At 34.9% G+C, this 27917-nt stretch overlaps 2 protein-coding genes and 1 long non-coding RNA gene across 3 annotated transcripts; 2 read left to right on the top strand and 1 right to left on the bottom strand.

The window, feature by feature from the left end:
• Positions 1–466: 466 nt before the first annotated feature.
• Positions 467–4705, bottom strand: LOC130469833 (protein FAR-RED IMPAIRED RESPONSE 1-like). The gene is made up of 7 exons (XM_056839339.1): positions 4507–4705; positions 3438–3647; positions 2147–2658; positions 1719–1850; positions 1292–1637; positions 869–951; positions 467–769 (listed from the first exon to the last, which is right to left on the bottom strand). Exons 1-7 carry the CDS (start codon positions 4703–4705, stop codon positions 467–469), a joined length of 1785 nt encoding a protein of 594 aa, XP_056695317.1.
• A 3485-nt stretch (positions 4706–8190) lies between these two features.
• LOC110799384 (protein FAR1-RELATED SEQUENCE 5-like) lies at positions 8191–11019 on the top strand. The gene is made up of 4 exons (XM_056839338.1): positions 8191–8620; positions 9244–9713; positions 10020–10578; positions 10961–11019. Exons 1-4 carry the CDS (start codon positions 8191–8193, stop codon positions 11017–11019), a joined length of 1518 nt encoding a protein of 505 aa, XP_056695316.1.
• A 10832-nt stretch (positions 11020–21851) lies between these two features.
• LOC130470424 (uncharacterized) lies at positions 21852–26571 on the top strand. The gene is made up of 3 exons (XR_008930716.1): positions 21852–22324; positions 25463–25549; positions 26334–26571. It is a non-coding gene; the product is annotated as an uncharacterized lncRNA (long non-coding RNA).
• The last annotated feature ends 1346 nt before the right edge of the window (positions 26572–27917 follow it).

Genomic DNA, 27917 nt, shown 5'->3' with positions numbered 1-27917 from the left:
ATGTTGCATATTGTTAAAATCAACTCGGATTAGTTTAATAGTTAACGCATGTCCCTTCAATTATTTATGCTGAGCTAGTAAGGATATCCTGCCTCTGGAGTTATCGAAGAGCGAGTACTCCTCTCGGTAGTTACAGTCCCCCGAACCCTTAATCTCTACCCTGCGGGTGTACGTTGAGCGATCCCCTCCACCAGAGATCACAAGGGAACATACGGCCGTCGTGGTCAAACATAATTGCACTCCCTTTATGTCACGATAACCGGGTTTTGTCAGTTTTTCTCATTGTCGTTAAAAACTGAATGGCGACTCCTATATTACTAGTCAATTGAGTGTAAACTCACAGGAAATCCAATTACACTTGATTTGACAAAAAGAAGCGTCACACCCACGAGGGACGAGGTCACGCATTAGCCTCGTGCTTTTTCGACCCCCTCACACTTTTACATGTTGGTGCTGTATTTGTTTTTTATGCTCGTGATGTGCCTGTTTCAGGTGTTGCTGTTGCACTTGTTTGTGTGGTTGAAGCATCTTCAGTATTTGAAAGATTCAATGATGCTAGAAGTTCATCAACCAGAGACACACTAGCGGCATAACCATCCTCTATAAGGGTTCTTGTCTCCTCATTTGACTGGATTTTCAAGATAAGGTTGTAGTATTTCCTAGCCATGGTTTGGCGCCAAGGTGTGTACTGGACCTCTTCTGGATTTTCATTTTCTAATTTGTTCCAAACCGATGACTTGGCAGATTTTGTCCACCTCTTTTTTATGTACTATTCTGGAATCCGGTTAACCGAATGAAGGTGAAATATCCTAATGCAGTGGTAGCACAACCATCCCGAAGCTTCAAAGTTTTTACACGTACATGATACTGTCTGGCTCTCGTGGATGTATGTTACTCTCTGTGCAGACCAAGGTTCTTCATCAATGGACACAACATAAAACTGAGTATTACCTGCATTAGTAGTAGTAAATTGTAAAGTTAGGAAAATCAATATAAAATTTAGCCCTGGTGTACTTAAAGTTAAGAAACTTAAATTTTCAGGTTACATAACTTTTAAAACAAAAAACCTAACTTTAACATTTTTGCCCTAAAATGTTAACTTTATCTTCAGATATTCAGTAAGGTGGAAAGTTAGGAAAATATGTATAAAATTTTAGCCCTGGTGAAGTAAAAGTTAAGAAACTTTATATTTCAGTTTACCTAACTTTTAATACAAAAGGCCTAACTTTTACAACAAAAAGACTAACTTTATAATTTTTCAAAAATGGAAACTTTAACTTCTGATATTTACCTTGTATCCAAATTAATTTTGTTGTTGTTGCAATCGAATATCCAAATTCCTCCTCAAAGTCTCTGAATAGTGACAACGTGTAAACTTCTGATGCATGTTTTAGCAATCCAGATAGTGGTAAAGCCGAGGATGCAACTGATTTACTACAAGAGAATTCAGCTTGCTTTTTTCTACTTCTCCAACGTTGTATTGTTCCTTTGAACAATCTATAGAAATCAGTTAAACTTGTTGTTCTGTTTGCTCTAAATCCGATGACGTGATTAGTGCTTTCACTTCGTTGTGAAGATAAAATCCCAGCTGAAAAGAAGTCTTTGCTTAGGGCAGGGCACCATTTTTCTCTCAAATCCTATACATTTGTAAACCATTCATCCCCTATCAGCTCATATGCTTGCAGCATTGATCTCCAATTGGTTTCACATTCAACTACTGTGACACACTTATACAAGCAATAGTTGAATGTCTTCTTAAAAGTTGGATCTCGTTTCAATGCCCCAAATCTTGTAATAGCATTCTGATGCAAATGCCATACACATAATATGTGTCTTGCATCCGGAAAGACCTGCATATACAACCCAATCTTAAGTAAAATGTTATATTCAAGTTTTTCTAACTTTTACTACATCAATTCTGACTTTTAATACAAAAAGGAAAACTTTAACTTTTTTTACTCAAAACTGCATAACTTTAGCATTTCAGGTTCCCCTCAAGTTAATAGTTAGAAATATCAATATAAAACTTATTACAGTGTTATAAAAATTAAGAAAAGGTCTTTACCAGTTTAACTAACTTTCGGTAATTACATTATAACTTTAGCACATAAAACTACAACTTTCAGAATAAATCTTGGATTTTTACCTGACTGGTGGCATTGTTCATTGTTGCATCCTGATCTGTAAAGATTGATATTTGACTTTTTCCCCCCATTGACTTTTTGAAAGTTTGTAGAAGCCACACAAACGACTCAATCTTTTCATCTCCTATGAATGCACAACCAAACATGCAATTGTTCCAGTGGTTGTTTATTCCAACTATTGGAGCACAAATTAGGTTATACCTGTTTGTTCTATAGGTTGTGTCAAAAACCACTATATCTCCAAAAATTCCATAGTCTTCCATCATCATAGAGTCCCTCCAAAACAAACTCCTCAATTTGCCTTTTTCATCCAATATAAATCTAAAAAAGAAGTTTGGGTCACCTTCAACCTCTAAATACATTATGTCAGTTACTGCTTGTGCATCACCTCCTTCTATTTGCTTCATTTTTAACCTCGTGCAGTAATTTAGATGGTCTTTCTTCGATTGTCCTAAATTTTCTTCACCTCCAGCTTCAATTTCCATGTAGTTAAAGGAAGCCGTGGATGACAGACCTGTCAGTTGTGCATAAAAGAATGTAAATAAAATAAAAGTTTAGGCAAAAGGTTTTATTTAACTTTACTCAACTTTTACTTCTTCAGGCCTGACTTTTAGTACAAAAGGCTAACTTTAACTTTTTACTTTTAAAGTTTTAGTTCTTTATGTCAACGTAATGGAAAATGTTCTAAAGTTAAGACAAAATTCCTCATCTCAAATCTGACTTTAATTGTTAATAACTTAACTTTAACTGATAAAGTCTAACTTTTACGTTTTTACCTTTCTTCAGCTAATGTCTGTAAGGCAATTTGTTTTATTTCACACCTTGTAGTTTTCTGTGTTAAAGTGGTAGTTATGTAGGTTAAAGTTAAGGAAATTGTTGTCAAAGTTAAAGACTGTCTTCATTCATCTCTAACCTAACTTTTACTTTAAAAAGCTTAACTTTAACTGAGATGAATGTGACTTTTATATTTCCAACTTTTTTCATGTTGAAAGGTGATTGCAATAACACAAGCATGAGTATCAAAACAATAACTTTTACATAGAATAACATTTTTACTACTAAAACTGTAAGTTTAACTATCAGAATGTAACTTTTACCAGATTTTTGCATAGTTTCAATTGCCTCCCCCTTCTCTTCCGTTATTTGCCTTTCAGATCTATGCAAGTAGTGCCATTGACTTCTAGTTAACTCATGGTTGTGAATTATCACGTGATTAACAACCCATATCTTCCTTCAGAATTCATTTTCACCCTCAAGCATGCCCTACATCTAGTTCCTGTGATTGGAACTTGCCTTGGTTTTCTCTTCTTTTTGGGCACAACAGGAACAATTGTTTCCACTTTTTCTTTTTGTTCTTTCCATTGTTTGTTACTCCTGCTGTTGAACAAAGAAATGTCTTTTCAAGCACGATTCTTGTCCCAACTTTGAATCTCATGTTTCCTTTCCTTATGGAAAATCCAATTGCACTAGCATGTTTTTGGTAGAAACCTAGAACTTCCTCCACTGTTTCTCCAGTGTAACCCATCAACGTTCCAACAATATCATTGCAATTATTAAAAATCAGCAGAAATTTTAATCATAAAACCCTAACTTTTACGCATAATACTATAACTTTTACTAAAACAAGACCAACTTTTACTAAAACAAGTCTAACTTCTACGCATAGAACTATAATTTTTACTAAAACAAGGCTAACTTTTACTAAAACAAGCCTAACTTTTACGCATAAAACTGTAACTTTTACTAAAATAAGGCTTATCTCTATTAAAACAAGGTGAATTTTTACGCATCAAACTATAAATTTTACGCATAAAACCACAACTTTTACGCATAAAACCACAACTTTTACGCATAAAACCACAACTTTTACGCATAAAACTTTATCCTTTACTAAAACAAGGCCAACTTTTACTAAAACAAGTCTAACTTCTACGCATAAAACTACAAATTTTACTAAAATAAGGCTAACTTTTACGGGGATTAGGGGGGTAACGTCCTTATTTACTGCTCCTGTGCAAAACTATAACTTTTACTAAAACAAGGCTTATCTCTATTAAAACAAGGCTAACTTTTACGCATCAAACTATAACTTTTACGCATAAAACCACAACTGTAAATTCTCTAATAATATCATGTTAAAAATCTATGCAAATATTCTAAACTTTACATTTCACATACTTAACTTTTACTCTAAAAACCTCAACTTTAACTTTGACATCTGTAACTTTTTCAAACACCAATATTACAGCCTAACCAACACATTTACATAACTTTTGCAGGAATATCTCTAACTTTTACATTCATAACTATAACTTTAACTTCGAACATATAATTAATTTTTCCAACGCATAATTATTCATACCTTCAGAATCAGAAATAATTTGTTGTTCTTCAGCTTCGATGTCGTTAGTTGACTCTTCTTCTTCACGTTTCTCTGCCAAAGCATTGTTTTCTATGCAATTGTTGAGAACTTCTTCCATTGTTGCATCTTGAATATCAGGTTCAACCGGAACTTGAATTATTTGAGTTGATTGAATCACACTTTGAATTAGGTTTTCCATTTTATATTTTATTGAGAATTCAGAGATTTCGATCTGTCACAATTTTGATCTCTCGCGATTTCAGAGATTTCGATTTCTCACGATTTCACAATTTTGATCTCTCGCAATTTCACAATTTTGATTTCTCTTGTCTTGGTTGTTTCTCTCCCCTCTTTCTGCGTTTCAATTTCTATTTCTCTCGTGTATGTTCTTTCTCTCTCCTCTTTCTGCGTTTTTTTCCTTCTCTCCTCTTTCTGCGATTTTTTTTTTCTTCTCTCCTCTTGTTTTGCGTGACTTTTCTTTCATTGTTTGGAAAAGCCTCATTAATTCGCACGTGTGAGAGCTTGGTGCACATTAATATTAATGTGCACCTGTTGCACCCAAGACCTTTTGCTAAATGATATCCATAACTGTAACCATACCCATACCCGCTACATAAAATGGAAGAAAATAATAATAAAAAAATGCTTGTATGGGTATTGACATATAATTACACATTATTTTTGTAAAATTATTGCATGTAGGCTAAGAGTATAATTAATTTTTTTGAAAAAGGTTTACAAAATCAAAATACTATCTTGCTATTACGGAGAAGCAACTTACTACGTATATTATAAAAACAATAATATCATAAAAATTGTGATTTTTTCATTCCTGACATATATTTTTCAAATTAGTATTAATATATTATGTTATTATTCTTGCCATAATACATATGAAATTGTAATTTTAGAAAAAAAAATAAGACAAAAATCAAGAAATTTAAAAAGATTCTTTAATTAAAATTTTATTTTTTAAAAAAAATCTAAGGACACACCAGGACATGACATGTGTCATTTTTGGTGTGTCTTTTATTATATAGTAACTAGCTTTTGAGCCCGTTCAAAGAACGGGCGGTTGTATAGTGGTTATTTAATGTATTTTTTTAAGTTCTAATTTTATCGAGCTTGTGATTTTAGAGAGGATATATGATTTAAATAGAGGTAAATTTTGAAGGTTGAAAAAATATATGTAAATTAAATAGTGTATTAATATTGAGTGTTAATCGGGAAGATGGTGTGGAAGATGCAGAATTAAGAGATTGGTGAATTGATGTTGTATGAGGGAGGCGGTTGGAGTTGCATAATATATCAAACAACAAAGAAAAAATAAAATTAAAAAACCAAATTGATGGAGCAAACAATGGATAACACGTGTCATCTAATCAAATGTGGTTTTGCTTTTTAAATACTAGGTATAGATGATTGATGATGATTGATTTTTCTTACCACACATTCCGTGTTTCTCCAAATGATTACATGCCATATGACACACTCTCTCAATCCACAAATTCATTCTATATTAGACTTTGATTTATATGGTTTGCATAAGATTCGAACCCGCTACCTCAGCTTTTAACACCTGACCATCAACCAATTGAGCTATAATATTTTACATGTTATCTATACAAAATTAATATTAATAAAAAATAGAAAAATTATCTTATGAAAAAAACTAAAACAAAATTTCATTTAAAAAATATGATAATTATTGTTATTTACGAAATAATCAGTGACCATCGCCCGCGCCTAAATACTACTCCCTCCGTTTCTTTTTATTTGTTACGTTTTGACTTTTGCACGTTTATTAATGTATAATAAAGATTCTTTTTCTTTTTTATTAAAAACAAAAACTCAAGTAAAACCTCAATCCACTAATCATTACAACAACCAATAAGATTGTTTTATTTATCAAAATGAACCAATAATGGAAAGCACAAAGATTGCTAACTTAACATACTTGGGAAATTGCAAAGATATTTAATGAGTTGAAAAAATTTGACATTAAAATTAAAAGATGGCACAAAAAATAATACTCCCTCCGTCTCTTTTTGTTTTTTACGTTTTCCTTTTTGGGTATTTCAAAATCAAAAGGTCTTGTGTGCAACAGGTGCACATTAATATTAATGTGCACCAAGTTGTCACACGTGTGAACGAAATAAACAAAAACGCGCACAAAAATCACGCAAAGAAAGAAAGAAAAAATCACGCAAAGAAAGAAAGAAAGAGGAGAGAGAAAACGCGCAGCCAGCAAAATCGCAGAAAAGGAGAGAGAAAACGCGCAGCAAAATCGCAGAAAGAGAAGGAAGGAAGAAGGAAGAAGGACGCAGAAATAGGAGAGAGAAAGAACAACAACGATCGACATTGAAATCAAAACTGAAGAAGAGGAACGCAATCGAAATCGAGATAAAAAACGATCGACATTGAAATCCAAACTGAAGAGAAGGAAGAAGAACGCAATCGAAATCGAGATCGAAATTGTGAAATCAATATCTAATGGAAACCTAATTAGGAGTGTGATTCAATCCACTCAAAGAATTCAAGTTCCTGTTGAACCTGATATTCAAGATGCAACAATGGAGGACGTTCTCAACAATTGCATCGAAAACAATGCTTTGGCACAGGAACGTGAAGAAGAGGAGGCAATGGAAGCTGAAGAACAACATATTATTTCTGATTCTGAAGGTATGAATAATTAATTATATGTTTGAAGTTAAAGTTATGGTTATAAATGTAAAGGTTAGGGATATTCCTGTTAAAGTTAGGTAAATGTGTTGGTTTGGCTGAAGTATTGGTGTTTGAAAAAGTTACAGATATCAAAGTTAAAGTTGAGGTATTCAGAGTAAAAGTTAAGTAAGTGAAATGTAAAGTTATAGTTATGCATAAAAGTTATAGTTTATACGTTCAAAGTTAAAGTTATAGTTATGAATGAAAAAGTTAGAGATATTCCTGTAAAAGTTATGTAAATGTGTTTGTTTGGCTGAAAAATAGGTGTTTGAAAAAGTTACAGATATCAAAGTTAAAGTTGAGGTTTTCAGAGTAAAAGTTAAGTATTGAAATGTAAAGTTATAGATATGCATAAAAGTTATAGTTTATACGTTCAAAGTTAAAGTTATAGTTATGAATGAAAAAGTTAGAGATATTCCTGTAAAAGTTATGTAAATGTGTTGGTTTGGCTGAAAAATAGGTGTTTGAAAAAGTTACAGATTTCAAAGTTAAAGTTGAGTTTTTCAGAGTAAAAGTTAAGTATGTAAAATGTAAAGTTTAGAATATTTGCTTAGATTTTTAACATGATTTTAATAAAGAATTTACAGTTGTGGTTTTATGCATAAAAGTTATAGTTTGATGCATAAAAGTTAGCCTTGTTTAAATAGATATAAGACTTGTTTTAGTAAAAGTTATAGTTTTATCCATAAAAGTTAGACTTATTTTAGTAAAAGTAACCCTTATTGTAATAAAGTTATAGTTTTATGCGTAAAAGTTAGCTTGTTTTAGTAAAAGTTAGCCTTGTTTTAGTAAAAGTTAAAGTTCTATGCATAGAAGTTAAACTTGTTTTAGTAAATGTTGGCCTTGTTTTAATAAAAGTTATAGTATTATGCGTAAAATTTAGGGTATAATAATAAAAATTTCTGCTGATTTTTAGTAATTGCAATAACATAACCGGATCAAGATATTGTTAGAACACTGATGGGATACACTGCCGAAACAGTGGAGGAACTTCTAGGTTTCTACGAAAAACATGCTAGTGAGGTTGGGTTTTCCATAAGGAAAGGAAACACGAGATTCAAAGTTGGGACAAGAATCGTGCTTGAAAAGACATATGTTTGTTCAGCAGCAGGAGTAACAAGCAATGAAAAGAACAAAAAGAAAAAAGTGCAAACAGTTGTTCCTGTAGTGCCCAAAAAAGAGAGAAAACCAAGGCAAGTTTCGATCACGAGAACTCAATGTAGGGCTTGCTTGAGAGTGAAAATGAATTCTGAAGGCAGATATGAGGTTGTTAATCACGTGATAATGCACAACCATGATTTAACTAGAAGTCAATGGCACTACTTGCATAGATCTGAAAGGCAAATAACGGAAGAGAAGAGGGAGGCAATTGAAACTATGCAAAAATCTGGTAATAGTTACATTTTGATAGTTAAACTTTTATGTTCTGTGTAAAAGTTATTGTTTTGATACTCATCCTTTTGTTACTGCAATCACCTTCTAAGATGAAAAAAGTTGGAAATATAAAAGTCACACTCATCTCAGTTAAAGTTAAGCTTTTTAAAGTAAAAGTTAGGTTAGAGTAGAATGAGAACTGTCTTTTAACTTTGACAACAATTTCCTTAACTTTAACCTACATAACAATAACTTTAACACATAAATTAACTATAAGGTGTTAAAGTTAAGTTATTGACAATTAAAGTTTTAAAAGTTAAAGTTAAGCTTTTTAAAGTAAAAGTTAGGTTAGAGTAGAATGAAGACTGTCTTTAACTTTGACAACAATTTCCTTAACTTTAACCTAAATAACAACAACTTTAACACAGAAAATTAACTATAAGGTGTTAAAGTTAAGTTATTGACAATTAAAGTTTTAAAAGTTAAAGTTAGCCTTTTTGTACTAAAAGTCGGGTCTGAAGAAGTAAAAGTTGAGTAAAGTTAAACATTTTTCCTAAACTATTATTTTATTTACATTCTTTTATGCTCAACTGACAGGTCTGTCATCCACGGCTTCCTTTAACTACATGGAAATTGAAGCTGGAGGTGAAGAAAATTTAGGACACTCGAAGAAAGACCATCTAAATTACTGCACGAGGTTAAAAATGAAGCAAATAGAAGGAGGTGATGCACAAGCAGTAACTGACATAATGTATTTAGAGGTTGAAGGTGACCCAAACTTCTTTTTTAGATTTAGATTGGATGAAAAAGGCAAATTGAGGAGTTTGTTTTGGAGGGACTCTATGATGATGGAAGACTATGGAATTTTTGGAGATATAGTGGTTTTTGACACAACCTATAGAACAAACAGGTATAACCTAATTTGTGCTCCAATAGTTGGAATAAACAACCACTGGAACAATTGCATGTTTGGTTGTGCATTCATAGGAGATGAAAAGATTGAGTCGTTTGTGTGGCTTCTACAAACTTTCAAAAAGTCAATGGGAGGAAAAAGTCCAATATCAATCTTTACAGATCAAGATGCAGCAATGAATAATGCCATCAATCAGGTAAAAATCCAAGATTTATCCTTTTCAGAGTCCTTAACTTTAACTTCATATTCCTCAACTTTAAGTTCATTGTCCTTAACTTTAAGTTCAAAATCTTTAACTTTAAGTTCAGAATCCTTAACTTTAAATTTAGAAATCTTAACTTTAATTTTAGAATCCTAAAGTTTAAATTTAGAATCCTTAACTTTAACTTTAGGATTCTTAACTTTAACTTTAACTTTAACTTTAAAATTCTTAACTTTAACTTCAATATTCTTAACTTTAACTTCAAAAATCTCAACTTTTAAGATTGGGTTGTATATGCAGGTCTTTCCAGATTCAAGACACAGATTATGTGTATGGCATTTGCATCAGAATGCTATTACCAGATTTGGGGCATTGAAACGAGATCCAACTTTTAAGAAGACATTCAACTATTGCTTGTATAAGTGTGTCACAGTAGTTGAATTTCAAACCAATTGGAGATCAATGCTGCAACAATATGAGCTGATAGGGGAAGAGTGGTTTACAAATGTATACGATTTGAGAGAAAAATGGTGCCCTGCGCTAAGCAAAGACTTCTTTTCAGCTGGAATTTTGTCTTCACAACCAAGTGAAAGCACTAATCACGCCATCGGATTTAGAGAAAACAGAACAACAAGTTTAACTGATTTCTATAGATTGTTCAAAGGTACACTACAGCGTTGGAGAAGTACAGAAAAGCATGCTGAATTCTCTTGTAGTAAATCGGTTCCATCCTCGGCTTTACCACTATCTGGATTGCTGAAACATGCATCAGAAGTTTACACGTTATCACTATTCAGAGACTTTGAGGAGGAATTTGGATATTCAATTGCAACAACAGCAAAATTAATTTGGAAACAAGGTAAATATCAGAATTTAAAGTTTCCATTTTTGAAAAATTATAAAGTTAGTCTTTTTACTGTAAAAGTTATGCCTTTTTTTATTAAAAGTTGATAAACTGAAATATAAAGTTTATTAACTTTTACTTCACCAGGGCTAACTTTTATACATATTTTCATAACTTTAAGTAAAAAGTTAAAGTTAGGTTTTTTGTTTTAAAACTTAAAATTTTGAAGTTAAAGTTTAGGCATCTGAAGTTAAAGTTTAGAATTTTGAAGTTAAAGTTAGGTTTTTTGTTTTAAAAGTTATGTAACCTGAAAAATTAAGTTTCATAACTTTAAGTACACCAGGGCTAACTTTAATATTGATTTTCCTAACTTTAAAACATGCTACTACTAATGCAGAAAATATTGAGTTCTATGCTGTGTCCATGATGAAGAACCTTGGTCTGCACAGAGAGTAACATACATCCACGAGAGCTAAACAGTATCATGTACGTGTAAAAACTTTGAAGCTTCAGGATGGTTGTGCTACCACTGCATTAGGATATTGCACCTTCATTCGGTTAATCGGATTCCAGAACAGTATATCAAAAAGAGGTGGACAAAATCTGCCAAGTCATCAGTTTGGAACAAATTAGAAAATGAAAAATCCAGAAGAGGTCCAGTACACACCTTGGCGCCAAACCATGGCTAGGAAATACTACAACCTTATCTTGAAAAGCCAGTCAAATGAGGAGACAAGAACCCTTATGGAGGATGGTTATGCCGCTAGTGTGTCTCTGGTTGATGAACTTCTAGCGTCATTAAATGTTTCAAACAATGACGACGCTTCAACCAAAGAAACAAGTGCAACAACAGCACCTGAAACAAGTGCAACAGCAGCACCTGAAACAAATGCAACAGCAGCATATGAAACAAACTCAGCACCAGCAGGTAAAAGTTAATTGTTTTTTGGTAAAAGTAAAGATATTCACTGTTAAAGTTAAGTTAGAGATGACGAAAGTCTGTCTTAACTTTAGAATAAATTTCATAACTTTAACCTACAGAACTACAACTTTAAACAAAAAAAACTATAATGTGTGAAATAAAAATAGATTGGAACTCACATTTTCTTAAAAAGGAAAATATGTAAAAGTTACAATTTTATAAGTAAAAGTTAGGGTTTTATATGTTAAAGTTTGGGTTTTATAAGTAAAAGTTATGATACAGTATGTTAAATGTTTGTAGGTACTCATACAACAACAATAAGTGATACAAGTGTACAACAAGCAACAAGTTCTGAACCTGCAACAAACACAGCAACTGAACCTCCTATGGTGTTGGATCCTGAACGTTGCACAACAAAAGGAAGGAACAAAAGACCACGAGGACCGTTTGTCAAAAAGAAGAAGGGAAAAGCTGCAGCGCCTCCAACAGCAGACTTTGGAACAATAACTCCAAATTTGAGATTATTTTGATTCTTTTAATGTTTCTTATCAAAAATAGAATTTAATTTTTTATTAAAGTTAAAGTTAAGGTTTATGAAGTTAAAGTTTAAGATTCTGAAGTTAAAGTTGACTAGACTTGAGAACTTAGTAAAAGTTTGTTTTTACATTGAAAGTTTGAATATATGCATTAAAATTTAGTGAAGTATAATATTTCTCTGAAGTGTATATATCTTTTAATCTGTCTTTTGTTCAAAAATGTAAAAGTTGAGATTTATATATTAAAAGTCAGGCTTGATACAGTAAAAGTTGAGGTATATTTGCTTAACTTTTAGCATAAAATTAACAACTTCTAATATGTTACGTAACTTTTTCTAAACATCGCCAAAACCTATGTTACTTGGACTGACTTGGATACGTGTCCAAGTGTCTAACCTAGCTAAATTGTGAAATTTTTTTCGGATTTAAGTTGAAAATAAAGTTTCAAAGTGTTTGAAACCATGTCGAAGTGTCGAGGGCCTGACATGGATACTTAACGTACAATGAAGAATTGAAGTAATATACCAAAAACCAATATTATACTTAAAGTTGAGAGTTTTGTACTTAAAGTTACCCTTTTTATAATAAAAGTTAGATAAACTAATATTAAATTTTCTTAACTATTACAATAACAGGGCTAACTTTAATTATGATAATCTTAACTTTAAGCATAGAATCAACAACTTTAAATACATGTTTCAGAATCCTAAACTTTAACTTTGGATTCCTTAACTTTAACTTCAAATGCCTAAACTTTAACTTTAAAATCTTAAACTTTAAGTTCAGAAACCTTAATTATAACTTCAGACTCCAAAACTTCAACTTCAGATGCTTAAACTTTAACAATAGAATCCTAAACTTTAACTTAAGAACCCTCAACTTTAACAAAATTATCCTGAACTTTAACTTCAGAAACTGAACATCACCAAAAACCAATATTATACTTAAAGTTGATCTTAACTATAACAATAACAGGGCTAACTTTAATTATAATATTCTTAACTTTTACCATAGAATCAACAACTTTAAATACATGTTTCTAAGTTCTACTGAACATCACCAAAAACCAATATTATATGCCATACATACACAAAAAAGGCATTATACTCTAGAGAAATATTTTTGTAAAAATGTAAAAGTTAAGATTATTGTACTTAAAGTTAACCTTCTTGTAATAAAAGTTTAGTAAACTAATATTAAAATTTCATGCTGCAGGTTTCTTTCCCGTCCGTTTGGTAGGAGATTGCTTCTTCTCTGGTGGTGCTACATTTTCGGGGTCAGATGCATCTGCTACATTCCTTTTCAGATGTTTTCTTGAAGTAAAAGTCTTAAACGGTTGTTTGTTGCCCTCTGCCGCATTATCATTCACATCTGCCACATTGCTATTCACCTCTGCCATATTACCCTCTGGTTTCTCGTTCTCATTGGCATTCTCCTCTGCAATATTACCCTCTGGTTTCTTGTTCTCATTGGCATTCTCCTCTGCTTTCTTTTCAAGTTCCTTCTCCTTTTTGGCAGCTTCTTTCTTCAACTTCTTATCGTCTGCCAATTTTTTCTTCCTCCTGGTTACCACATCTGGATAGACTTCTACTCGTTTGGAATTGAAATCAGCAAGTTTATTGAGAACTTCTGCCCGTTTGTCATTCATGTCTGATAACACAAGTGTGACACATATTTCGGCACGCAGAACAATCCTTTCACGGGGCTGTATTGTTTGAAAAAAAAAAAAGAATAACATTATCAACATCATTTTAAATTCCAAAATAAATAAGGCTAATAAAAGCTAAGCAAATTGCAGTAAAAGTTAGGAATTTTGACTTAAAAGTTATGATTCGAAAAATTCTAACCTCTTTCAAATCAGGACAGCTACATTTGATTCCTTCAAATGTCAACATACTAATCATCGTATAAATTCCACAGTCAAGGTCAGAACCTTTTGCAGTCTTCCAATCAAACTCAACCTCCTCCATGGGGTACGTTCCAATATCACCTTCATGATTATTGCCTCTATCATCAAGGAAAGTATCCAGGAGATCACACTGAAAACAATATTAAACACATTTATTGGTTTGTAACAGAAAAAAGAAAGTTGAACCGGTAATTCAACATTCTTAAATTGACTAGAGGTAATTACCAGAGTTGTTGAAAAACTTTCAAAGTCAATGATTTGAGCTTCATCATACACAAGATTGTCCACGTGTTGCATCGTTTTGGTTTTCAAATTCAACACAAATAGGAAAAAGTGGCGTTCTCGAAAAAAAGGAACAAAAACCTACAAAAACAAAACATATTGTGATGTTAATAGATACACAAAAACAAAACTTAAACTAGTGAAAGTAAACTTTAACTTCATAATCCTAAAATTTAACTTTGGATACCTTAACTTTAACTTCAAATGCCTAAACTTTAACTTTAAAAATCTTAACTTTAAGTTCAGATACCTTAATTATAACTTCAGACTCCAAAACTTTAACTTCGGGTCTAAACTTTAACAACAGAATGCTAAACTTTAACTTTAGAACCCTCAACTTTAACTCTAAAATCCTCAACTTTAACAAAATTATCCTAAACTTTAACTTCAGAAACCTTAACTTTAACTTTAGAATCCTAAAATTTAACTTCAGAAAAATTTAATGTTAGAAGTTAAATTTTAGGATTGTAAAGTTAAAGTTAAGGTTTCTGAAGTTAGAGTTAAGGATAATTGAGTTAAAGTTGAGAATTTTAGAACCCTCAACTTTAACTCTAAAATTCTCAACTTTAACTCAATTATCCTAAACTCTAACTTCAGAAACCTTAACTTTAACTTTAGATCCTAAACTTTAACTTCATAAAACTTGACTTTAAATTTAGAATCCTAAACTTTAACAACAGATGCCTTAACTTTAACTTTATAATCCTTAACTTTAACTTTAAAATCCTTAATTTAATTTTGAGGTGATGCCAAGTAATAACTGACCAGATCAACACAGGTGATGTCAAAGCCATTGTTGTGAATATCAGTCCACTCTTGCCAACAATTTAGAAGCTGATCCATAGCAGCCTCGTTAGTTGAATCTTGCCAAAGAAGTTCCAAAATTTCCTACAAGGGAAAACAAACAAATTAGTACAACACAAATATTTCCTAAAAATACGTTAACTTTTACTAAACTACTACACAATTTAAGAAACTCACACTTTGGCGGACACCAAAACAGAATTTTGAAGGCGGTGAGGCATGCTGCATTTCATTTGCATTTATCATTAATGCCCAACACTCAATAATAGACAAATAGATCTCTTGATCTTCAGCAAGTGACAACATATCCTCTCTTTCAATCTTATGTACGGAATCAAACCAGACCAAAGTTTCCCTAAAAAAAAAATCAAAGTTAAGATTTATTAAGTTAAAGTTATACCTTTTGTACTTAAAGTTAGGAAAATGTATTACCCTTCACTTGGTCAAAATTAAGTTACATTATATAAAACAATTAAAAGACTTACTTTGCCTTCACTACGACAGGATCATCCAGAAGGCAATAATCAGCAACTTCTTGATACAACTCGGGCAAACGTTTCATGTTCCTCTTGTAGAAACGCATGAAATGTCCGACAAGGAATGGTTCAGTGTTAACCTTACCACATGGAATTCCAATTTTAACCTTGCCATCAGTGAAAGAAGAGTGTATAATGGAATGATAACCGACAGTAGGACCGTAAACTTTTAATTCTTTTGGAGCAGTTTCAGCACTTGGAAGAGGTTGAACACTTGGAAGAGGTTCAACAATTGGAAGAGGTACAACCGACTGCTCAGATAAGCTTGGCTGTACATCAACCTCCAAAGTTGTGCTTGTAGTAGAATAAATGACTTCTTATCATTTAATGTGAAAAGGTTAAAGTTTTTAAGATATTTCTAAGTTTTGAACATATAGTAAACTGAAATAGAGTAAAGTTGCACCTTCATTGGTCTGCTGAGCTGGATCAGTGGTAGCATCAACAATACGAGGTTCTTCACACTGTACAGCAACCTCCAGAGTTGCATTGGTATGCCGAGCTGGATCAGGGATAGCATCAACAAAACAACGTTCTTCACACTGTACATCAGTCTTGTTAGCAATTTCATTGACATTAATTTCATGAAGAACTTCTTGGATCTTTTAATTTGGACTAACATCTCGAGGTATAGCATTAGGTTTTCCATCACAATATATGTTCTCCAAACCTCCTGGCATAGACTGAACTGAAACTACCATCTCAGCCAATTCTTGCATCATGGCATAATACCTTGGATCCAAATCATCATCCGGCAGCGATGGAGATGAACGATGCCTCAGTGCTGATACAGCTTCAAGTTGTTTCAAATGAAAATTTGAAACAATTTCCAAGTTCCTCTTCATTCTCAAAAACTCCGCATGCATTTCCTGTTAGGTTATGATACATATGACAATTCATAAATCATGCGGAAAAACCATTTAGCCAGGAATACATATTATTTACACATAATCATATAGCATAGTTTAGATGCATACTCTTTGTTGCGTGCCTTCCCTAGCTACGCCCGAACCAAACAAGAACAAGTCTTTAGGACTCCAAGTGTCGTCCCTCCGTAGATAGTCCACAGCACGTCCGGATCCGCCTTAAGATTGACCAACTAGAATCGCCCTTAAGGTACTAAAGATTTTCGGCACTTTTGGTCAAGGAATGTGTCTGAATTTTCTCTCAAAAACTCACTTTGAATACTTGAATAATCTCTTAAAATATGTGACCCTAGGCACCTATTTATAGAGTTATGGAAAGGGTTTTGGAATCCTATTAGGATACTAATTTATTTAATTATAATCCTACTAGGACTCTAATTAAATAATCATTATCTAATAGTTTTAGGATTTAATCATATTTCGAATCCCGATTGCTTTAGGATTCCCGCACAAGCATTGCATGAGCACCGTACACCCGCGCAAGCCTTGCGGCCCACGCTAGGCGCACAGCGCTCGGCCCACTGCTGTGCTCTCGCGCGCGCGCCCCAGGCCTTGGCTGGGCCTGGCCTTGCGCTGGGCCTGGTCGAGGCTTGGCATGCGATGGTGCGTGTTGGCTCGCTGGGCGATGGCCTGGCTTCGTGCTGGGCCTTCGTCTAGCGGGCCTCGTCCGATGCTAATTCGTACGATACGCTTCCGATTAAATTCCCGATTCCGGAATTCATTTCCGATACGAACAATATTTAATATTTCCGATTCCGGAATCAATTTCCGTTTCGAACAAATATTTAATATTTCCGTTTCCGGAATTATTTTCCGATTCCGATAATATTTCCGATTCTGACAATATTTCCGTTTCCGGCAATATTTCCGATTCTGGCAATATTTCCATTTTCCGATAATATTTTCCGATACGTACCATGTTTCCGTTTCCGGCAACATCTACGACTTGGATAATATTTATATTTCCGATACGATCCATATTTCCGTTTCCGGCAATATCATCGTTTCCGGAGTATTCATTTCTTGCCTGTGACGATCTCAGCTCCCACTGAAACCCAGATCCGTCGATTCCGAATATCCATAGATGGAGTATTTAATGCCATTAAATACTTGATCCGTTTACGTACTACTTGTGTGATCCTACGGGTTCAGTCAAGAGTAAGCTGTGGATTAATATCATTAATTCCACTTGAACTGAAGCGGCCTCTAGCTAGGCATTCAGCTCACTTGATCTCACTGAATTATTAACTTGTTAATTAATACTGAACCGCATTTATTAGACTTAAGATTGAATGCATACTTGGACCAAGGGCATTATTTCCTTCAGTCTCCCACTTGTCCTTAGGGACAAGTGTGCATTTCCTAATTCCTTTGTCGCTCGATGCTTGCTCTTGAACATAAGGTAAGAGTTGTCATCCTTATTATGTCCAGAGGTGTTTCTCGATTTCAGAGTTCAACTGATCAAATAAACAGATAATCATAGCCTGTGATTCATCCGAGCACGGCCATGCATTTCACAGTTTCTAGCTCTCCGAGTGGCCTTGTACAACTTTTAAGCATCTCATCCCGATTTATGGGAGGACAATTCCAATCTTGCGATCTTGAGATTAGACTTCGTTTGATAAGTGATTACCTGAGCGTTGCCTTTATAGCCTCCTTTTACGGTGCGACGGTTGGTCAACGTCAAAGCAACCAGTTCTCAAACAAGTAATCTCAAATCACTCAGGTATTGAGGATTTAGTGTCTAATAATTTTAATGAAATTTACTTATGACAGATTTTCATCTCTTACAGTAAAGTTTCATAGGTCTTGTCCGATATTAGTCTTCACAAAGTAAGTATCTATGCAAATGATTATGACATTGCCATGTCCACATAGTTCAAGAAACAGAACTACTAGTCATCTTGCATTCTAATCGTCTAACGTTTTCTATGCGTCCAATTTTATAGAAAACTCCGACTAGGGAACATTTTTAACCTTTGACATTCAAGTTCACTTGATAGATATTTCTTAGTCACAGGACTGGTCCTGACAGTCTATCTTGAATATATCGTCAAATTGAAGGGACTCATCATTTAATAAACCACAAATTAAATGGAAAAATGAATTCTCTTCATTTATTGTGAATGATTAACCAATAATGTTTTACAAAGATTTAAACTCTAAAACTTTAAAACATTAAACAGAGACATCAAAGCCATTCTCCAATATGCTTGATTCCCATAGCTGCAGTGTGCGAGTTGTGCTTCGCCTGCGGCAGAGGTTTAGTCAATGGATCTGATATGTTGTCATCAGTTCCAATTTTGCTTATCTCGACTTCTTTTCTTTCGACGAACTCTCGTAGAAGGTGAAATCTACGAAGTACATGCTTGACTCTCTGGTGGTGTCTAGGCTCCTTTGCCTGTGCAATAGCTCCGTTATTATCACAATACAGGGCTATTGGTCCTTTAATGGAGGGGACTACACCAAGCTCACCTATGAACTTCCTTAGCCATATAGCTTCCTTTGCTGCTTCATGTGCAGCAATGTACTCCGCTTCAGTTGTAGAATCCGCAATGGTGCTTTGCTTAGCACTTTTCCAGCTTACTGCTCCTCCGTTGAGGCAGAAGACAAACCCAGACTGTGATCTGAAATCATCTTTGTCGGTTTGGAAACTTGCGTCCGTATAGCCTCTAACAATTAATTCATCATCTCCACCATAGACCAGGAAGTCATCTTTGTGCCTTTTCAGGTACTTCAGAATATTCTTGGCAGCAGTCCAATGCGCCTCTCCTGGGTCTGACTGGTATCTTCTCGTAGCACTGAGTGCGTACGCAACATCCGGGCGTGTACATATCATAGCATACATTATTAAACCAATCAATGATGCATATGGAATCTCATTCATTCGTCTACGCTCATCAAGTGTTTTTGGGCACTGATTCTTGCTTAGAGTCATTCCATGAGACATGGGTAGGTAGCTTGCTTGGAGTCCGCCATCTTGAACCTATCAAGCACCTTATTGATATAAGTGCTTTGACTAAGTCCAATCATCTTTTTAGATCTATCTCTGTAAATCTTGATGCCCAATATGTACTGTGCTTCTCCTAGATCTTTCATCGAAAAACATTTCCCAAGCCAAATCTTGACAGAGTTCAACATAGGAATGTCATTTCCGATAAGTAATATGTCGTCGACATATAATACCAGGAAAGCAATTTTGCTCCCACTGACCTTCTTGTATACACAAGATTCGTCTGCGTTCTTGATGAAACCAAAGTCACTGACTGCTTCATCAAAACGTATATTCCAGCTCCTGGATGCCTGCTTCAATCCGTAGATTGACTTCTTTAGCTTGCATACCTTTTTAGCATTCTTTGGATCCTCAAAACCTTCAGGCTGTGTCATAAACACAGTTTCTGTTAAAACGCCGTTTAAGAAAGCAGTTTTGACATCCATCTGCCATATTTCGTAATCGTAATATGCAGCGATTGCTAACATTATCCGAATAGACTTTAGCATTGCAACTGGTGAAAAGGTTTCATCGTAATCCACACCGTGGACTTGCCTGTAACCTTTTGCAACCAATCTAGCTTTGAAAACTTCAAGTTTCCCATCCTTGTCCTTTTTCAGTTTGAAAACCCATTTGCTTCCAATGGCTTGGTAGCCATCTGGCAAATCGACCAAATCCCATACTTGGTTTTCAGACATGGAGTCTAATTCAGATTGCATGGCTTCTTGCCATTGCTTGGAGCTAGGGCTCGTCATAGCTTGTTTGTAAGTCGCAGGTTCATCACTTTCAAGTAATAGAACGTCATAGCTCTCGTTCGTCAAAATACCTAAGTACCTTTCCGGTTGAGATCTATATCTTTGCGATCTACGCGGGGTAACATTTCTAGATTGACCATGATTCTCACCAGATTCTTCTAAAGATCTCTGAGTTTCATCCTGAATGTCATCTTGAGCATTCTCTAGAGTTTGTTGTTCGGCTCGAATTTCTTCGAGGTCTACTTTTCTCCCACTTGTCATTTTGGAAATGTGATCTTTCTCCAAAAAGACACCATCTCGAGCAACAAACACCTTGTTCTCAGATGTATTGTAGAAGTAATACCCCTTTGTTTCCTTTGGATAGCCCACAAGGATACATTTGTCAGATTTTGGATGAAGTTTTTCTGAAATTAATCGTTTGACGTATACTTCACATCCCCAAATCTTAAAAAAAGACACATTTGGAGGCTTTCCAAACCATAATTCATATGGAGTCTTTTCGACAACTTTAGACGGAGCTCTATTTATAGTGAGTGCAGCTGTATTTAGTGCATGTCCCCAAAATTCTAATGGAAGTTTGGCCTGACCCATCATTGACCTAACCATGTCTAGCAAGGTTCTGTTCCTCCGTTCCGACACACCGTTCCATTGTGGTGTTCCTGGAGGAGTCAATTCTGATAGAATTCCACATTCTTTCAGATGGTCATCAAATTCATAGCTCAGATATTCACCGCCTCTATCAGACCGCAGTGCCTTAATCTTCTTGCCTAATTGATTCTCTACTTCACTCTGAAATTCCTTGAATTTGTCAAAGGATTCAGACTTATGCTTCATTAGGTAGACATAACCATACCTACTGAAGTCATCAGTGAAAGTGATAAAGTAGCTGAAACCACCTCTAGCATTTGTACTCATTGGTCCACATACATCTGTATGGATTAAACCCAATAGTTCATTTGCTCTTTCTCCAACTTTAGAGAAAGGTTGCTTTGTCATTTTGCCAAGTAAACATGATTCGCATTTACCATAATCCTCTAAGTCAAATGGTTCTAGAATTCCTTCCTTTTGAAGTCTTTCTAAGCGTTTCAAGTTTATATGGCCCAATCGACAATGCCACAGATAAGTGAGATCTGAATCATCCTTTTTGGCCTTTTTGGTATTTATGTTATATACTTGTTTGTCGTGATCTAATAAATAAAGTCCATTGACTAATCTAGCAGATCCATAAAACATCTCTTTAAAAATAAAACGAACAACTATTGTCTTTTATTAAAAAGGAAAATCCCTTAGCATCTAAGCAAGAAACTGAAATGATGTTTTTAGTAAGACTTGGAACATGGAAACATTCTTCCAATTCCAAAACTAGCCCGGAGGGCAACGACAAATAGTAAGTTCCTACAGCTAATGCAGCAATCCGTGCTCCATTTCCCACTCGTAGGTCGACTTCACCCTTGCTTAACTTTCTACTTCTTCTTAGTCCCTGTGGATTGGAACATAAGTGTGAGCCACAACCTGTATCTAATACCCAAGAAGTTGAATTAGCAAGTATACAGTCTATAACAAAAATACCTGAAGATGGAACGACTGTTCCGTTCTTCTGATCTTCCTTTAGCTTCAAGCAATCACTAGTGGAAAAAACCCCTGTTGTAGCCCCCTTGTTGAGGGGGGCATATATAAGTGGGCCTCAACAACCACTTAGTCAACACGGGTCAAAAAATTTACTAACAGGTTGGGGCGGGCTTTTTTAGAGTTCGCTTCAATAGAACTTGTTGGAGGGGGCTTTATATTGCCCGCCTCAATAGATACTAGTCTAAAGGGGCGGGCTTTGTTTTGTTCGCTTCAACCGATATTCACGAAATTTAAAACAATAAAAACATAGCTTCTCATCGCCAAACCGATAAAACAATCCCTTCAAATCTCTATATTCAAACAAAGCAAGTACGCTTCTAGTGCAATCTGCAGGCGAGTTCGCACCGCTCCTCACCGCGCGCCTCCACCACCACCACCACCTTCCTCGCCTCCTCTTCCATAGTAGTCGCCCCCGACCGTCGTCTTCCCTATCTCGGTTGACTCTGTTTCACACAGTGACGCAATCTGTCAAGGTGAGCTTTTAATTGATTCTTGTTTTGCTTGGTCTTAAAATTCAGTTTCCCTTCAATTAGTTGAGCATAATGAGTTGATTATGCAGAAAGTTTAGGCTAATGTTCCAATATTGGATGAATTTACAAATTAGGGTTTGATATTTGTGGTTTTCTAGTTCAATTGTTAGTTTATAATTGATTCTTTTTTGTTTTTGTTCTGGCCGGGGATGGGGATGGGGATTGGGTGGATGGGGTCTTCTTTTATTACTGCTTTTTTTGTATGATGAGATGATGGTAGTTGTGGGATTGACTTATCTTACTTTCATTGGCCAACTCGGTTGGGTTCTTGATACTATCGTCTCCCTTTGGGTAACACTCCTCAAACTACTCTACTTGTTTCAATCTTCTATTTCAAACTTTGTTTGTCCATTATTTTGGGTTTAGGATTGTTGTTTTGATGTTAATCTGTCTGATGAGTATTTGATAGTTTGTGTCAGCGAGTTAGCGGTTTTGTTGTTCGTTTGCGTGAGATTGATCATTATCGGATATGAATTTCACTTGCGTGACCCGCGTTGACAAACAAAGTCATTCTTAGTGGTTATGAACTTATGTGCTTGTATATGTTCAGAATAAGGTGATCATTGACTAGAACTGATGCTGCCAGGAAAGTTTTGTAATCCTACCAGTCTAGAGTATATTAGATTTCATACAGAAAAGAGAAGGTTTTGACTTTTCATTGATTTTGTTCCTTAACCACTTATGTACACTTTAAGATGGTTGTTATGGTCCATTCGGGATATTAGGTATGCTGTATTGCTGGATTGAGGTTGATTGCATGTGCAACACAGTTATCCTTTTTAAGGCACTAAACTAAAGTTATGTGCCTTGCTATATGCAGTTTTTGGCTATGAGCCTCATTCGGTGTTGCCAATTGGTGTTGTTTCTCTTGCTGATCTTACAGTTTTTCTTCCTTTCTCGAAAATTAACGTCTTTGCTAGTACTGTTGTAAGTCCTACATGCCTAAGTCCTAAATTTTCTGACCTCCTATTTTTCTCTCTTATCATTAGTCTTACCTCTTTCTGATGGCTAGATATTCTACACTCCTTTTTTGAGGCATATATGGACATGGTTGGGTCTATCTCCAGCAACTAGAAAGAATTTTAAATCTCGTCTGGCTTCAGGTTACAGTTGTATCATAGTGCCTGGTGGAGTACAAGAGACCTTCCATATGGAGCATGGCTCTGAGGTACGTTATGTAGATTATCTGATTGTTTTTTGTAATCCTGGTTGTGGAGTTGTCAACTTGTGTGAGATTAGACTTTTGTTGTTCGTGTGTGTGACATTGATCAATATTGGATATTAACTTGGAATTTCTTGTCGACTTGCCCATTTTGAAATTTGAATCCATGGTTTTATCTTGTTTTTTTTATTTTTGTCCGTTTTAACTTTTTGTTACAAATTGCGAGTTTGTTCCTTATATATTTGGTGGTCTGTTGAGTGTTTTACTAGCCTATTGTTTCTAGCAATACATATTTTGTTGCTTTCACGTTTGAACTTATAGTTGCTCCAATGCATCAAGTTCTAGTTGGCACATATGATAAGTTACTCTTTTGAACAGATTTGACCAGAAGTTGTTGTTGATTGGTATAGGCTTCAATCCCGAATTTCAAGTTAGTCCTTTTCATAGCCATTACTGCTTTTTAGAGATTCATGTATGTTGCAGCTTTCATAGCCATTACTAGGTTGTTCTATTTGTCGTGCTCACATTGAGTATTATACTATTATGGGTTGTCTGGTCGTTGAGTCCTTTTTCTATTTGGTTCAGGCGGGGAGGGTATCACCGATGGTTGTGAAGATCTTCAAAATTGCCTCTATGTTTGCATTCTTGTGTTTGGTTAAGGATATTCTTTAATCTTCTAATTAACATGCTTCTTCTAGATGGAATTATATGTTTACACTGGCCTTATTTTGTTGATTTAAGGTTTCTGATTTAGACTTGATAGGCTGAGGAGTGAGGACGAGATACTGCAAGGTCTAGCCTTTTGCTATTGTTTACAAATCAGAGTCGTGTCTCTGGCCAAATGAACAATTTAATGAAATCTAAATATTACTACAGTACTATTCCTACTAATATACTACTAGAGACTAGAGACCTATATATTACTACAGTACTACTCCTACTAATATATATTCACAGGAACTAAATGTAACAATTTAATGAAATCTTAATGTCACCAATAATAATGTTATCCCATGTTTTATTTTTATTTATTTTTCTTTAGAATTTCACTTTTTCTCAGTTGAATTCCAATAAGTTCAGTTTAACTTAACACTACTATAACCCATTTTTCGATAAGTTCAGATTGAGCAGTGATGTATAAACGTGCTCTTTCATTTTGCCTTATTTATATTCCTGAATAGCATTATTTATCAAGGTTCTGCCTTAATAATGCTGGTATTGAAGTCTGAATGGTGTATGATGTGGAAAGACGTCAAGGGGTTTCTTTGGGATGGTATATGATGATGTGTTGCTGTTGTTTCGATCTGATAAAATCGAAGTAGTTTCTTCTTCGATCCGTTTTCTAGGTTTTGTTAAAACTTTGGACGTATTGCAGAAAGCAGATCGTTATTTGTATGATGTGATTAAGTGTATTCATGTTGGACTTGTGTATTTCAGAGCGCTAGTGTTTTCTGCTGCTTGAGAACTATAGTGCAGAAAATGGGTTTGCTCTTACATTTATTGAAGGAAATTATTCTGTGTGTTTGTTGAAGTTTCCTTTGCAGTAAACAGCTAGTTCTTTCTAATCGAAACCTGTGATTTAGGACATTAATGTTGTCTATTGTGAGTGAGGTTATGTTGCCTCAGCTGATCTCAAGATATACTGCCGGTGATGCCCACGTATTCTGGTGCTAAGTATAGCAGATTGGTAAACTATAGCAGCAAAGCAAGGAAAAAAAATATTATCATTTTGTGTGCTAACTGTTTCCTTCGTACTTGCTTGGTCCGTCATTGTGTTGAATTGTTTTATCTGTTTGAATTTGCAAAATTGTAGAAATCAAATTATATGGCAGCCTCCTCCTGTTTTCTTTCTTTTTCTCATTTATTTCTTTGTTTAAATTGAGGTGGTTAAAACATGGCAGTTTTTGTTGTTTTTACAGCTTGTTTTGAGTACTGGAAGCGGTGTTAATGGTTTCACTCTAGATCCATCTCTTGGAGTGTATATTTTAACTCATCCAGACATCAAGGTAAGGACACTTTAGCTTCCTGATTAGAACTAGCTAGAACATATTGTTGTTACAGTGGGGAATCTATTTACTTAGCTCGTTATTGTCTTGGATAAATTGTTTTTTACCACCTAAAAAACTAAAACTTGTATTTTACCACCTAATTTTTTAAAAAAAATTGTTTTTTACCACCTGGAAAATAGGAAAATAGATGAAAATGTTATGTGGGGGGCACAATAACGGTAATATTTTATATATGTTCTTTTCTTCCACTATTTCATGTAATTAACTCTATTCTCTTCCTCGCTTTCCTATTTTCCATGAATTCACATAATCTTTCAGCTGATGCTATAACATGCACTCTTAGGTCATAAATCTCATTGAAATTGCTGTCATTTTCCATGCTTAACAGTAGAACACGTACACGTATCCGATGTCGAACTATTGGACATTGGTCTGCAGGATTACTGTATTCAGCTAGCTAAGTGCAGAATCCATCTAGAGTAGTTTATTAGACTAGAAACTAATGTTGGAACTTATCTCTGAAAACAACATTCTCCTAACAGTACACTCTGATTAGTTGTTTAATACAAATTAGTATTCTGATTAGCTGTCAGTACACTCTCACTTTGTAATCAAATATACATTTATATAAAGATTAGTATTCTCAAGTACGTACTTAATTATCTCTATAGTCTGCAACTATATCTTTTAATTTTATGCTTCAATGGAATGTAAAGACAATATCGTGAGTGTAAACTTTGGTACTCATATATATTTTCCTTCCATGCAACTTGCAGGCTAGGGATCGAGTCGATTGGAAGAAAGTCAACACGACCTTACTTAAGGTTTGTAATGCATGATCTAAAGGGACCTAAGTGGCTGGATTAGAGACATTTGTTAGATTAGCTCTCTAGCCTTTTGTCTTTAGTTGTTAATATAAGTTGTAATTTGTTAGACTAGCTAGGTGTTTAAAAATTGTAAACATACGTACTATATATACGCTTTGCTCTGTTGGGTTAATATAAATGAAGTTAATGTAATGATTTATTTATCAAAGATAAGCAGATTCATACCTTTGCTATTTTGGTGTTGATTGGGTACAGGTTTCAATACTCAATGGAGTATATATCTAGTTGTGGTTATTGCCGCCTATTTTATATTTTAAAAGAATTTGGAAAAAAAAAATTAATGTTGTTGAAGGGGGCTTTTAATGTACGCCTCAACAACATATGAATTTTTGGCGCAAAAATAAAGAAACCTGTTGAGGGGGGCATTTAAGAAGTGAGCCTCAACAGAGGAGGCTGTTGAGGCGGGCTTCTTAAATGCCCCCCTCAACAGGTCCTTATTTTTCGCGTTATTGTAGAGGTTGTTGAGGCGGGCTTTTGAAAGCCCCCCACAACAGATCACCTGTTGAGGCGAACAAAGCCCGCCTCAACAGATCACTGAGCTGTTGAAGCTACGTCTGTCGCAGCGGGCCTTGTTCGCCTCAATAAACCCAAAATGCCCCCCTCAACAGGTATTTTTTCCACTAGTGAATCTCTCTTCCAATGCCCCTTCTTCTTGCAGTAGAAGCATTCGGATTCAGAAGTGGGTTGACTGACCTTCCTCTTTACAGATTTGGCGCCAGTTTGCTTAGTTGGGCTGGCCTTGTTGCCACCTTTCTTAGCATTCCTCTTCTTTCCAGATTTCTTGAACTTGCCCCCACGCACCATAAGCACATCCTGCTTATCACTTTTGAGCGTCTTTTCAGCGGTCTTCAGCATACCGTGAAGCTCAGTGAGCGTTTTGTCCAGACTATTCATACTGTAGTTCAGTTTGAACTGATCATACCCATTATGAAGAGAATGGAGGATGGTGTCTATAGCCATTTCCTGAGAAAATTGCTGATCCAGCCGACTCATATTCTCAATGAGTCCAATCATTTTGAGAACATGTGGACTTACGGGCTCGCCTTTCTTAAGCTTGGTCTCAAGAATTTGCCTATGAGTCTCGAATCTTTCGACTCGAGCCAGATCTTGGAACATGTTCTTCAACTCACTGATGATTGTGAAAGCATCTGAGTTGATGAACGTTTTCTGCAGATCCGCACTCATGGTGGCGAGCATTAGACATTTCACATCCTTGTTGGCATCAATCCAACGATTGAGGGCTGCCTGAGTGACCCCGTCGCCTGCGGCTTCGGGCATCGCCTCTTCTAGGACATACTCCTTTTCTTCCTGCATAAGAACTATTTGCAAGTTCCTTTGCCAGTCAAGGAAGTTTTTCCCGTTCAACTTCTCCTTTTCGAGAATTGACCGAATGTTGAATGAATTGTTGTTTGCCATATTAAAAACTACAATTGAAAAGAATAAACAAATAAATAACCATTCACAGTTTCTCTTAATAA

This window comes from Spinacia oleracea, chromosome 3, assembly GCF_020520425.1.
Source record: "Spinacia oleracea cultivar Varoflay chromosome 3, BTI_SOV_V1, whole genome shotgun sequence".
Taxonomy (NCBI): Eukaryota; Viridiplantae; Streptophyta; class Magnoliopsida; order Caryophyllales; family Amaranthaceae; genus Spinacia; species Spinacia oleracea.
This window is presented reverse-complemented; position numbering and strand designations above follow the sequence as displayed.